The sequence below is a fragment of the Cladophialophora immunda genome (assembly GCF_000835495.1).
Source record: "Cladophialophora immunda strain CBS 83496 unplaced genomic scaffold supercont1.7, whole genome shotgun sequence".
Classification (NCBI taxonomy): domain Eukaryota; kingdom Fungi; phylum Ascomycota; class Eurotiomycetes; order Chaetothyriales; family Herpotrichiellaceae; genus Cladophialophora; species Cladophialophora immunda.
The window spans coordinates 761,910-775,423 of NW_015622547.1; the positions used below are offsets into that span (position 1 = coordinate 761,910).

At 52.5% G+C, this 13,514-nt stretch overlaps 1 protein-coding gene across 1 annotated transcript; it reads left to right on the plus strand.

Annotated features, from left to right (window-relative positions):
- The first annotated feature begins 8,955 nt into the window (after nucleotides 1–8,955).
- On the plus strand, nucleotides 8,956–10,644 carry PV07_11070 (uncharacterized protein). Its single transcript, XM_016398463.1, has 3 exons — nucleotides 8,956–9,266; nucleotides 9,345–9,658; nucleotides 9,731–10,644. Exons 2-3 carry the CDS (start codon nucleotides 9,439–9,441, stop codon nucleotides 10,135–10,137), a joined length of 627 nt encoding a protein of 208 aa, XP_016243025.1. The 5' UTR covers nucleotides 8,956–9,266; nucleotides 9,345–9,438; the 3' UTR covers nucleotides 10,138–10,644.
- The last annotated feature ends 2,870 nt before the right edge of the window (nucleotides 10,645–13,514 follow it).

The following is a 13,514-nucleotide window of genomic DNA, read 5'->3' on the forward strand; positions in this document are numbered from 1 at the left end:
GTCAGCCGGCTTCTTCTTCACAATGCTGGATCCTGCCTCTGTAGAGGTGGATTCCTGCTTTGGCACTTCTCGACTTGGCAGTGCCCAAGAACTGGGAGTGTCTTTGTCCTTGGAACCGGCTTCCAGGGCTTTGTCATCGAGTTCCGACTCGCGCATATCACCAAAGCCCATGATGTCTCCCATTTCGGCTCCCGTTGGTATGGAAAGCTTCAGAGAATTCTCTAGACTGGTCACGATGGTCGCAAGGACAAGAGAGAAATCGTTGAGGACAAACCAGATGTCCCCCTTACGAACACCATTCTCCTTCTCGAGGGCAACCACGTTGCCATGTTTGAAGAAGTCGTAAAGATAGGCGTTCAGAAGTGCACTGCTCTCGTTCGGGTAAGTCCCGACATAGGGAACTACGGCCTCCTCCAGCCAGACACCACTGCGAACCATCTTGCACAGGTCGGAGACACTCTTCCACTCATCTCGATGGCCCGAGAGAGCAACAAAAGCCGAGTTGATGCGGGCGGGAGGAAGGGCGGATATAGGCACGCCGATCTCGTCTAATGGCTTGTCTCCGCCGTATTTCAGTCCAGTGAGTGGTAGGTTGTGGTCAGGCTCTTTGACGTGCTGATCGATGTAGGTTGACACATAAGCAGCATATACGTCCAGTGTTTGATCGTTGTGGGCCAACAGAATACTCGCTGCTTTTTCCGGCAGAGGTGGGAGGACGACCACCGAGGACGACCGCCGTGATTCGGCGCGGCGCGACTCCACAACAGACTGTCTCAAGTATCGACGCCCGAAGAGGTGTGACATGACAAGCATCAAGGTGAGCAAAACTTGTTTAGGTCTGACAAGGATATCTCCGCAAAGATTGCTGAAATACCCATTTTTGAGCAATGCGTGGAAGGCAAAACTTGCGTTTCCCGTGTAGTACAGGTGGGACACACATCCAGTGAAATTGAGAGGCGCACCAGAGACGTCCAACAAGTGATTGCGGCGGAGATATTCGATAGAAAACCGCAGATGATGCAAGACGGTATGTTTCGACTCTGGACCACCCAGATAGATGCGTGGGCATGAGAGGATCGAATTGATAGCCTTGACGGCATATTCTGCGTGTTTCGATTCATGCAGCAAGATGAAAAGGCGCAAAACCAAGCTCGTCGTGATGGGGAAGTGACCATTGAGATCTGGGAGCCTCGAGCTAAGCAGCCGGCAGACTTTTGAATATGGCACTCCTTGGAAAACCACATTACCTAGGACATCAAACCCCCGACGTCCTGCTCGACCGGCCGCCTGGCGGAAGTTGAGAGCCGTCAGGAATATCGAGTCTCCTGAGAAAACGACAGTCTTGCAGGGCATGTTGATACCGAGAGCCAGTGTCCCGGTGGCTATCACTACACGCAAATAGCCCTTGCGGAACAAAATCTCGCACACTTGACGATATTTGCGGTTCATGCCTGCGTGGTGGACACCGATGCCTCGCCTCAGTGCGTCAATCAGCCAGTCTGACACAAAGCGTGCCTCGAGCTCACTAGCGTACTGCTGGAACTCTGAGCGACTGAGGTTCTGCATGTTTGCGAGGTGAAATCCAGGAACTGGAACGTTGGGATCGAAGGATTCCAGGATGTTTGACTCTTCCGAGCCTGCCTCCCGTATCCGCTCGGCTCGTGTTATCGGTTCGTCATCGGAGGTGCCTCTTTTTGATGTCTTGGGTGGCTTCTTCTTGGACTGTTTTTCCTCTTTCTGTTTCCAGGCCTCCCATTTGTTGATTTTAGTCTTCCAAGTTTTGCTGGATCCTTTCCAGCGAGCTTCCGCACCCTGTAACTCTCGAAGCAGATACCGACATATGAGCTCACATCCATTCCGGTCGTAATTGAAAAACAGTGCGGGAAGGGCTCCTTCGTCATGGAGCGAACAGATAAGAGGCAGAGTGGTGTCGAGGAAGTCAGCCTCCTTGACCGAACGGGGGACTTCGTCTTCATCGACTTTACCTGAAGATGTCTGCAACTCTAGCCGCCGAGCGTTCCTCACGGGGTGCTCCAGTTCTCTCAGCACCATCTCGAAGGGAGACTTACGATCGTCCACCCAAGTCTTCAAGAGTGCCTTGAGTTTAGCTTCCCAGCCGATTATGTCAACCTTGCGTACGATCGGTGGCAGGCAGTTTGAAGGGTCAAGTGACTTGTCCACGGGGAATGTCTGTGTCTCGTTCTTTCTCATGGCGTTCCACAGCGTCCAGCAGTCTCGCGGTTCAAGAGTGAGATCGTCCGGTATCCCTCTTGTGCGATCTACCAAGCTTGCCACGGGATGCATGAAACTCATACCAGGTGCGTTATCGATCCCGACAGAGGGCAATTGTGGACGGACTGGCAAACCGTTGAAGAGAAACTTTCGTGGGGGACTGTAGATATACTTCCGCAGATCTGAATAGCGGTGATGATGCTCTATCATCTCGAGTTGGATACCGTTTGTCTCCTGAGTCTTGCTCAGCCATTTGCTGAATTCTCGCGGGTTGCCGACAGTAGCTGAGAGCGCGATGATAGGGCACGGAGCAAGAAGGAGCAATTGTTCCCAAACAACTCCATCGTCAGCCTGGCCAATGCAGTGAATCTCGTCGAATATGATACGTTTGACCCGAGAAGACCATGATTTCGCATTCGATGGAGCAAGGAGCAGAATCTGAAGCATATGAGGCACCGTGACCAATATCTGACACCCAGTAGGGTTGTTGACATGGTGGTCGCGCGTGTGGATGGCCCAGACTGATTTCCCGGGGTGCTGGAAGTTTTTGGAGAATCGAGCTTGGACCTCAGCTGCAATCTGATTCACCAGCGCTTTGGTTGGCGCAACGTAGACCAACACCCCGTCATCACTCTCTTCGAGGACTTGCTTCATGGCGTAGAACGAAATAAACGTCTTTCCAGCACTGGTTGGAGCAACCACAAAGACGCTCTTCTTCGCGTCGATCTGGTCCAGGACATCTCGCTGCCATTTATCGGGCTCAAAGTCATGGACACGATTATCCGGAGCTGAGCCCATATCTCGGTCAAAGAATGGCCCTGCGTGGACGAGCTGGAATTCCAGGGGTGATAGTTGAACGTCGCGAGTTTCTCTCCTAGGACTGAACCAGGCGGTTGGAGGGCTGGTGCTGTGCTGTTCTTGGACCTGGAGCGGTTCCAAGGCTGGTAAACGAAAGGCCCGAATCGTATTGGCGACGTATGCTGCAATCTCCTTCGTGATACCTTGGTCCAGCTTCCTGATCTGGAGGATCTGATTCCAAATGAGTCCCATGACCGGTACAGCCTCGACCCGATATTCAGTCGTACATTTCAAGGTCCATATCTCAACCAAAATGCTGAGCAAGTAGACCGCGACCTCGGCTTCTAGCCCTACCCTCTTCTTCTTTGCCAGAACATTTAGATAGTTCTTGACCTGGAGGAAGCGGGATGTGAGGTTTGGCTCCCGGGAGAACTCGGTCCTCTTCGAACTCCACGCGTTCGCCAGCTTTGTGATATCCTTACTCTGGTTCTCTTGAGCCGTTGCCGCAGACTGGCTTTTGACAATGGTTCCGGTGCCCTGCTTCTTTCCTCTGTGGGCTGAGGCTTGCTGAGGTTTGGATCTGTTGGAGGGGTCCTGTTTCTTTACCTGTCCCACTTTTGACTTGGTCACGATGATAGTTTCGGGCTCTAGAACACCGCCTATAGCACGAGTCAGGCTAGCAGCGTAGTCCCTGGTCTCGGTCATAAAAAGCTGATTGCGTCGATTAGCCCGCGCCTTTTGCCATTCCGTGGCTGCCCAAGCGGCCCTCTGGTCGATGGGCCGTCGATGGTTGTGCCAGTGGCTGAGCTCTTTGAAGATTCGTGATGTGCCCTCTTTGGCGACGGAGACATCTATGGTTAGTTGAATGGGGCTCAGGTGGGCATCGAAGACCGGGTTGGAGAAAGGGAGTACTGTCGCCCGAGCTGCGTATCCGTTCATGGGTACAGCTGTCTCTCTGCTCTGGTTCCCATGCTGTGTCGGGTTGGAACGAGAGTCTTGTTGTTTAATAGTGACGTGACACCGAGTCCCCGAGACCCCCGGCTCAAACTCCAGATTGATACCGCAAGCGTCATTCAGGAGGGACAAGAGGTCCTTCAATGACGACAAAGTCGAGGTCCCGAGAGTGGTTTCACCACTAGGCCCATGAAGCTTGGACACAATGTTGAGAAAAAGCCTTCCATCGACCAGATCGGCGAGGTCGCATGGCAGCGTTTGACAAAGGACACTCTCTTGCCAGGCCTCTGACATAAGAATGTCCCGGCTCGTGTCGACAAAGTCTGTCAAGAACCTCGTGCTTATACCAGAGCTTAAAGCGTCGGACGCGCGATCACACAGCCGGCAGTCACGCACCACAACTGCATGCAGGAGCATTGCACATGTTTCCAGTAGAGGAGTGGCGCCGATTTTACCAGACCTGAACATCAGACTTAAAGCCACGACTATCAGCAAGTCCCGTTGTGTCAGAGGCGGTGTCGGTCCGCGGTCTAGAATAGCCAATGTCTCCGCCAAATGGCCTTCTTGCGCCACCTGGGCATCCTCTTCGTTTGAATTTGAGTTCCGCAATGAGCTGGCCATAGCTTCCTGAACCTCCTCGCTGGCAGCTTGGTTTTCGACTGGATCGCAAGCAGTTCCATTTGGGGTTGGGGACGGTAGTTCGACTTCATATTGAGATTCAATATCCGAAGCAGTAGACACGTGGGCTGCCTTGCTTTGCGTTTGTCTCAGCTGGTTTACGCGCATTCTCGAGCCTTCCACGATCATTGCCATGACCTAGTGCGATTGTGAGATATCTTTAGAGTAACTAATACTATTGAGGAGAGGGACAGCTTACTTTTGTGTCTCGGAATTCCACGGTGGTGACGAGAGCAACATTATAACCATGGCCGATGAGCCAGTGGATCATTAGCCTCAACGCCAGCTTCCGAGTGTAATCCAGTCGATTTTCTTCCAAACTCCCTCTGCTAGGCGTGTCTTCGCCGTGTCTAGAAATGTCTGTTGTATCAGGATCGATCTGTGCCTCGGAGGGAGCCGGTGGCTCTGTATCGTTGCTGTCATCTCTTGAAGAATCTTTCAATTTGTCTTGACTGTTCAATCGTGGAAAAGAACCATCATGGCACATGAAGAAGTATGCTCCTGCTGATATCAAATACTCGTCGAAGTCACGGGAAGAGTGGGAGTCGAAGACTTTGACTTCAATAGATGGGACAGTGAGAGGAAGGTTGCAGCTCAGGTGCTGGATGATGGCCTCTCGAGCAAGGAGATACCTGGAATGAAGGTGAGCTGGGGTATTCTGCGGAATGCACATGCGCGCGTGTTTGCCGAAAAACACGACGCAGAACTTGCATTTGCGCTGGAGAAGAGCCTGGAGGAATTTTTCTACAGTGTAGGTTGCGTGCAGCAGTTGGAGGCCTGGTGAGAAGTCGATTTTCTCGTCCGAAAAGGAATGGAGAAGCAATGAGTCTCCTTCGATGATGAAAAGTTCGTCGCCGGCATAGTCGCCTACGAGATCGACAGTGCGAGAATACAGGTCATCGTACCTAGGGTAATTTAGCAGGCAGCTGATAGCGAAAGGAGTCTGGCTACTTACCAGTCCAACAGATCCTGGGAGTTGAGCATCTTGAAGTGGTGGACTAGCGAAGACTCAAAAGCGGACGGAATGGTCTTTCCTGCGAAAGTCACAAGTGAGCCACGAGGTGAGAACAAAGAAACTCGCTGTCAGCGGGGCAACGCGCATCCCCTCAAACCTCGCGCCCGATAGCGTGACCTACCAGAATCTCATTGGTGTTGGTCGCGATGGCTTGGAGAAGTGGGAGATCGAACTCAAGAAGCGTCGCTGCTGTCAAGGAGACGCTTTCTGTTCCTTGAGGTCTGCTTGAGGTCTGCTCTTCACATTCGACGAGAGCAGGCGCGCGGCAGAATGCTTGTGACGGAACCACCGTTTCAACTCGGCCAGCCTGAGCGGCTGAGCCTCATGCTTGGAGCCTATATACTTCTTGGGGCGGATACCTAAATTCAGTCCTCCAATCATATGACAAGGTTGCTATAAGGCTTGGCTACAGGCCCGGAGCGGACCGGCGGGTGCCAACTACTAGCAGTTAGCTACTTGCCGGCTTCGCCATCGAGCATTTGCTTTCCAGCCTTTTGAATGCTCATTATGCGCCTTCGCAAAAGGAATTGATTACGACGAAGTTTCATGACTATTTCCATTGCTTGGAGGAGTAAGCTGCCACGTCAACTCCAAATAAGCTGTCTAAAATGGTCGTTTCACTAGCAGGAAAAGAAATCTTCGTCATCTTGATGCATTGCGAGCAATCACACAAGTGGCCCACACATGGTTGAGAGACTCATGCTCCCTAGAACTTCACCCATGGAAGAGAAACGTCGCAATACGTAGGTTTCTCTGACACCATTTCTGCCTGGTGTCGCTGAGAGTAAATGGGGTTGACACCGCGTGGGAGGATCAGACTCAATCGATTGGAGTTCAAGCACGGCAAAACCACGTCGTGCTCGTCTAAGGCAGGAAGAGGTGTGCAGATAGAAGATAAGGTGGAAAGAAGCCACCAGAAGGTACGAGCTGCTCTCAAGACCATGCGTGAATGGATCGAATTGCTGCAGCATTCACGACTGGGACCTGCGGGCTCTTCAACCAGATTTTCTAGTGGACGACCATCTAGAGTGATAACCTAGCCAGCGGCTTCATCCTGGCTGGCATCAGGTGGTGGTCCGCGTGATACCAACAAGCCAGCCACTCGAAGAGGTGGTCTCGTACATTCTGCGCTGTCGGCAGCTTGCTCAGTCGGTTCAGCACAGCTTCACACCGGGTTGCTGCGTTCGAATAGGTTGCAGAAAGCGGGGTTGCAACCAGTTGGAGCGGCCTGTGTAGAGATGTTGGTCTTGCCGGGCCGCAAACCCCGGACTTGTAGCAAGCTCAACCACCACTCCACCCGAAGCTGGATTATGAGAGGCGAACAGGTAGAGTGCTCGTATTGAGCTGGCAAGTAGCCTTCCTCGTGAGTAATGACGACGCCTCAGGTTGCCTCACTTACGTGCTTCGAGGCACAAAGGACCGTCAAGACAAGGGTGCGCATTGGCCATGGGCGAGCCACGACGGATATCTGCGAATGAGTTTTTGAATTGAAATGGGTCCAGGTATCATTGTCGCTGTGCTTCTCTTTCCTGGCCCATTTTCCTTCTCACCCGCGTACCGTAAATCGCACACTGAGGAGGCATCGAAATATCCAATTTGGCTTTCTATCCCGCCTACACGATGAACAACAAGGGGGGCAAAATCTGTTTCCAGTATGCCGACTCTGGGACTTGTCGGTTTGGGCCGACATGCAAATACGCCCACGTCGAGCCAGGGACAGAAGATCGTTCTAGAGTACGTTATCACATGCTTCTCCTTCACCGGGATCTCCCCTCAACCGTATTCTCGTTCTTTGCTAACTCAGAGGTCGAATAGTCTTCTCGTCAAGGTCCTCAAGGTGCTCGAACGCGTGCAAAACAGAAGCGTAGAGGAAAGCCTAAGCGCAGGGACTATATTGGTGACTTCTTCGCCGAATATCCCGAGTTTGACTATGACGAGTCTGCCGAAATATGGCGCGAGTTCTATCGCATGTGTGATGAATTCGAATGGGACAAGGACCATGATGAGAGGCGGGAGGCCAGGGAGAGGTTCAAGTCAGCAATGGTTCTGCAGTTCAATAAGCTCTACGGCACTGACGAGGAGGATCTGAATGCCTGGCAAAGTTTGTGTCATATCTTGCATATCGTCCCAATGCCCGAGGGCCTGGGTGACTGTCGAAGGGTGAGCTCATATGTTTTCCCATTCTGAAATGTTTATTGTTTGTGTGGGAAGAGCTGTCGTTGACAATTAGCAGCGGGTTCGACAGACGCATGTAAACCTCGTGGATCTTGTGGACGCTCCACGAACAGGAGCCCGAGTGAAGGTGTTTGCCAAGTTGGAGCAGTTACAGGATTATACAATCGGAACTGCGAAGTACTTCCCAAAAGAGGATGCATATGCTGGGGGCTTGCTCCGATTCTTACTCCGAGATATCCTCACCATGCCGAAGGGAAATAGGCAACGTGTTCGCTGAGAAAAGGTTGAGATGAGGGCTCTTGGAACTAGGTATCCTCGGAGACAGGTCCATCCTCACCAGCAACGCGACGGGTTGCTATGATGCGAAAGGCGCCAACAGGAAATCCTTGATCTTTTGTCAAAACGTTAGCCTCCTCAAAACCACACCCTTCAATCCAGTGCTCTCCGAACAAAGAACGTGGCGCTGTATCACGGAATCGAGATGGTTTCGTTCTTCCAACATTGTCGCAGCTCCCTCATAAAGCGGTCTTCAGTGCGTTCTTCTCCCATTCCTTAGATTTGAGGTTGCTACGGAGACATCCGAGACCTGGTTGGGGCCATGCTCAGTCTTCCGCAGCTATGTGGGTGGAGCAGGAAGCAGACAGAAGCGATCTGAAGGCCGTAAGCAGCTGCGTAAAGGTCGCAAGAGCAATGCCCTGAGGCGACAAAGGGGAAATGAAAGCCAGTGCTTTGGAGACGCAATCCGATGATTCCTTGGGAAGGGCGATTTTGGCCAGTTTTCGACATGTGGCACAAATCGAGGCAGATGAAGCCTCTCTGCAGTTGATACGAGGAAAGCGTTGAGAACCCCGAGAGCCACCAATCTGGATTGACTCGGGCCTGCCAAGACATCTGACGTTGCTAAAGGCAGGCAGCCCACGAATTGGGGCTCGGATTGGGGGGATTCCGAAGGGACTCACCACAGTCGTGTGCGCAGTGACGAACTCCCTGGTGTTACTGCTTTCCAGGGTGCTAGGCTACTAGGCTACTGTGAGCAGGCTGCGTCTTGGATGTGCATTTAGGCACCGTTGTGCCCTTCTCAGCTCCCCAAAGCCAAAGCCGATCTTCTAGATCCCCCTTCTTGCTGCCTACCGCCATCCACAAATTCCCCATCCGCCGAGCCACCCTCGCCCATTTCCATCCGATCTGAGACCTCATCGATTCCGAGCACCGTGCGCGTCTCACTACATACTCCTTCTGTCTTTGTGTCTCCGGATCTTATACACGCTGTGCACACACCGCCCGCCGCCTCTCAACTTGAACTGAATATCTTCTGTCATTTATTTCACTTCATGACCACGCAGTCCGGCCTGCTATCGAGCTTCACCCTCCGAACGCGATTGATCCCGCCACACAATCCCCAGGGCTACTTGAGGTACGGACGAAGCCTGCGCCCACTCCTGCCCCGGAGGAAATCACCTCGCGTTGCTGACCACAAGCTGGCTTTCTTCAGTTCACACCTGGCGATATTTCCCTCATAGCTCCTTAACTGCACCCCTCCAGATACCCTCCAGTCCACTGCAACACTGCAACAACAGCACTTTTCGATGACCTCTCAAACTACCCTCCACCGCTCCATCTCCTTCGAAGCCAATGCAAGACTCGCCCCTCCCGTGTCGTCCTACGATCCAGCCATGAGCACGACCAAGAGTGGTCGGAGGAGGAGATCGAGCAGTATCATATATCAAGAACCTCCAGAGTCCTTAGAGCAGATCAGCGACCAGTCTGCCCTTCCCAACCTCAATTCCCAATGGGTTAATGCAAAAGGTGCGCCATGATGAGAGAGCCACAGCCTGACATTAGGAAGCGCGTGAGGGACTAACCCGACCTCGTTTGCAGGAGCCTGGACGATACACCCTGTCCTGATAATCGGCCTCAAGATCCTCTTCGACATAATCCCCGGCGTTACCCAAGAGATATCGTGGACGCTCACAAACATAACCTACATGGCCGGGTCGTATCTGATGTTCCACTGGGTTCGAGGCGTGCCTTTTGAATTCAACGCCGGAGCGTACGACAACCTGAACATGTGGGAGCAGATTGACAACGGTGACCAATACACCCCCGCCAAAAAGTTCCTTCTCACCGTACCCATCGTCTTGTTTCTGTTAAGTACACACTATACACACTACGACTTCACCTACTTCACCATCAACTTCATGGCCCTCATGGCTGTCGTGATACCCAAATTGCCGCAATTCCATCGCGTGAGGATTGGGCTCTTTTCAGAGCCCCCGGATGAGTGAAAGCGCTCTCTATTTGACACGTTCTACAAGTCGGTGGCTTTCTTCTGGTAAATCGAGGGGCGGTGCCGATGGAGGGGACTGAAGAAGGGCCACGCTCCGTTATCTTTTGTGGCCCACGTGGTTTTCTTCTCGCCTGTCTTCAAACTGTCTTTTTGGGAAATCACAAAACGAGGGATACCATGGTCTTTGTATTAGCAGCAGGGGTCATGCTTTCGAAAAGGGCTCCCGGTCACACAGAGAGAGAAGCGAACGAGGGGAACAGGTAGCGATTAGGGCCACTGGCCATGGGCAATGGAACGGAAGGAATGGCAAGGAAATCTTGTATCAGGCCACACGGCCTGAGGGGGAGGGAAAAAGGTGCGACTGAGAAAACTGGAAATCTTGCTCGTGCTTTCGTGCTTCGTATGCCTCACAGACTTTGGAGTGCAACAGGGATGGATGGGATCGGGAAAAATCAATCTCATGCTAACTTGTCCCCATAACAATGATATCCGCCTTTTTCAGTCCAGAACGTGGTGTTTTTTTCCCCGCCGTCTTATCCTCGTGAGTTTTCTCTTTTGCACCCTCGGTCGTCGCATATGCGGCAGGCTCTGATTTCAGCCTGTCGCCGACAAAATTGGCGCCCTATCGAGGAAAGAAGACGAAGACGAAGACGAAGACGCAGCAGGAGAGGACGTTGAAAGTCCTTCCGTTTCATTGCAGACTCGCTACATGCATACATACCTACCTAGGAATTCCATCTCTCTCCATCCTTGTTCCCGCCCCGGGCGCCTAATCGTTTATCCTCCCACCGGGGTCTATTCCTTTCCTTCGGCGAGGGACGAGGTCGCCATTCTTGACCGCCTTCGTCATATCTTGCACGTCCGGCTCACTCTCCCCAGTTTAGCCGGGGTTGGCGTCCGTCTCCAGGTACCGCCGGGCAGGGTTGAGTGCTCAAGCCATTTTCGCGAATCTGAGAGCAAACAATCCACGTGGTACCACTTTGTCCTGCAGTCAGGGTCATAACACATAGCCTCGGCCACGCCCATGTCGCCTCGCCTGCAGCTGCAGTGATCCCCAATGCGGCTTTCCTTGTGTATCTCGCGGTGGACGGCGCTGCAGAGGGCGTGCATCGCCGCATTCATCAGCGGCTGGATGCCCAGCACATGCGCAAAGTGTGTGTACTGCAGGAGGCGTCTCTTTGCGTCCTCCGTTACCGGCGCGGCGGGCAGCTTGACGAAGAGGTAGTGGCCCTTCAGGTACTCGACGCACGCCTGGGCCAACCTCCCTCGAGATGTGAGAGAGGTTGATCGAGGCGCCGTCGCCGCCGCTGCCGGCTCCACCCCACGTGAACCCAGATAAACAGGCCAACAACTCCTCGTTGACGATGACCGAGGGCTCCTTTCTGCCGTCCTCTCACAGACGAGAGAGACGGTTGCACTTGGCGTTAGCCTGGGGTAGATCAGTTAGTCTCCAGGTGCTCGGTGGGTTGGATTTGAAGGTTCTGGTTGCACGCACCTTGGAACGGTCTCTCCCTCCCTCTATATATATATATATATCTCTCTCTCTCTCTGTACTGCGGAAAGAAAAATACAAGCGGTGGGTGCACACCGGGCAACACCATCACTCTGCTCAATGGAGTAGTCCAAAGTCGTGCAGAAAGCTCGAGGCTCTCTCGGTCATAGACTGAGTAAGAGATTGCAGTGTCAAGGTCTTCCGCAATAGACAGTGTCGGGGATACAACATGGTGATGTGAATGCGCAGATTCTTCGCTAATGGGTGATCCTTCGTAGTTGAGTGGCCTCCATTTTTCTTTCAATGTTTCGTGGTCGTCATTAGCCCAAGACCGAGTATCAGATCAAATGTCTGCGGAACCGGTTTGAGAAGTATGTTGTCCATGTTAGGCTTAGGTGGTTGGAATGGAGGGCACCGGCTGGACGAGGGTCTATCTGCAGGCGTTTCGTTGGGATGGTGAGGCATGCTGCCTGTAATGTGCCATTCATAGAACGGGAGAGGGACGGATTTGTCGCGGTTATGTAGTGGTGCAGGGGGTGCGGATTGTTCGGGGAGACGGTTTTCTCTGCCGTTTTCTGCGATCTTCGTTATCTTGATCATCCCATTGCAGGCCATCTTCATCCCCCTTACTCGGGTCTTGGGCAAAGTCCCCGAAGCGGTCGAATTGCTTCGTGTTACGGCCTGACCGGCGCACCGCTTGACTGTTTTGATAGCGTACATGCTGGCCTCGAGTCGTTCTGGTTGCAGTCTGCCGACGATTCTTGAAACGTAGATAGCCACCTTTGGCTATTTTTGTGATTTTTCGAGCATGGCAAGGAGCTGATCGAAAGTCGATAGACAGGGAGAGTGGATTTGTTGACAACTCTGAGAAAAGAAGACAACCGGCAAAGATCGCGCTTGATACAGTGAAGGCAGGGGAGTAAATTGATCACCGTCCTGCTGCACCTCAATTTGGATGGAGCACTGCACAAATCCAGGTCCTGCTTCCTGATTCCCCTGCAAGTGATTCACACAGTTCAGACCGTCTGAGAACCCAGTAGTAGAGGTCTCTGTACAACCGAGTAATACATATATATACTTTGTCGCAACAAGATACTTTGCTGCAAGACGGCCTTGGTCGCGCCTCGTCGTAGAGGTGAATATCAGAAGTCGGCATACCCATCACTTTCGTAGGTTGAGACCGATAGCCACTGGTAGTGAATTGTGAATATCATCATGTGCTCTTGCCAACTACCACACAAACGCTGGGATTGTAGTAAACAGCAGTTGATAGGAAGGGCCAAAAAAATCACGTCCTGGGTCTCGAAGCCTCAGTCCTTTTGTCCAAAATGGCAAAAGGGCATTCTGGTAGCCCTTGCCCGCCGATGCGGGAGGGATGCCAGACTGCTGAAACCAGTCGCTGAGTAGCTCCACTTAGGGTTTCCTTTGCCGAGGACCGGTGCCATTACCTAGGTGTTGATTTTGTGCAAGGCAGCAGTTGGGCTCACGGGGCCCTTCGTAGAGCCGGGTATCAGGCTCTCGTGTCTATAGACTGTTAGCTGTGCTCGACGTACGGCTGAGAAGGTGTTTTCTTACCCATTTGGACACCGAAATTTGGGCATTAAGGAATATATCCTTTCAGATCCAGTGACACTGTTTTTACCTGACCGTGTGATTCCGACCCCTGGGCATCGTTCACCCAGGGCATCGAACAAAGGGCCATTCCGCCCACTTTGGACATTGTGACAGAAGAGTACCTTTGACATGACTTTCGAATCCACCGAGCAAGCAGAATCTGCCAGCAGAACAGCACTCAGAATGGACAATGAGATCAGAGGGCTCGAGATGTATTCCGTGTCTTCCTCACTGAATCCTCAGAGAGTTCCTCAAGCATTCGTACCGGT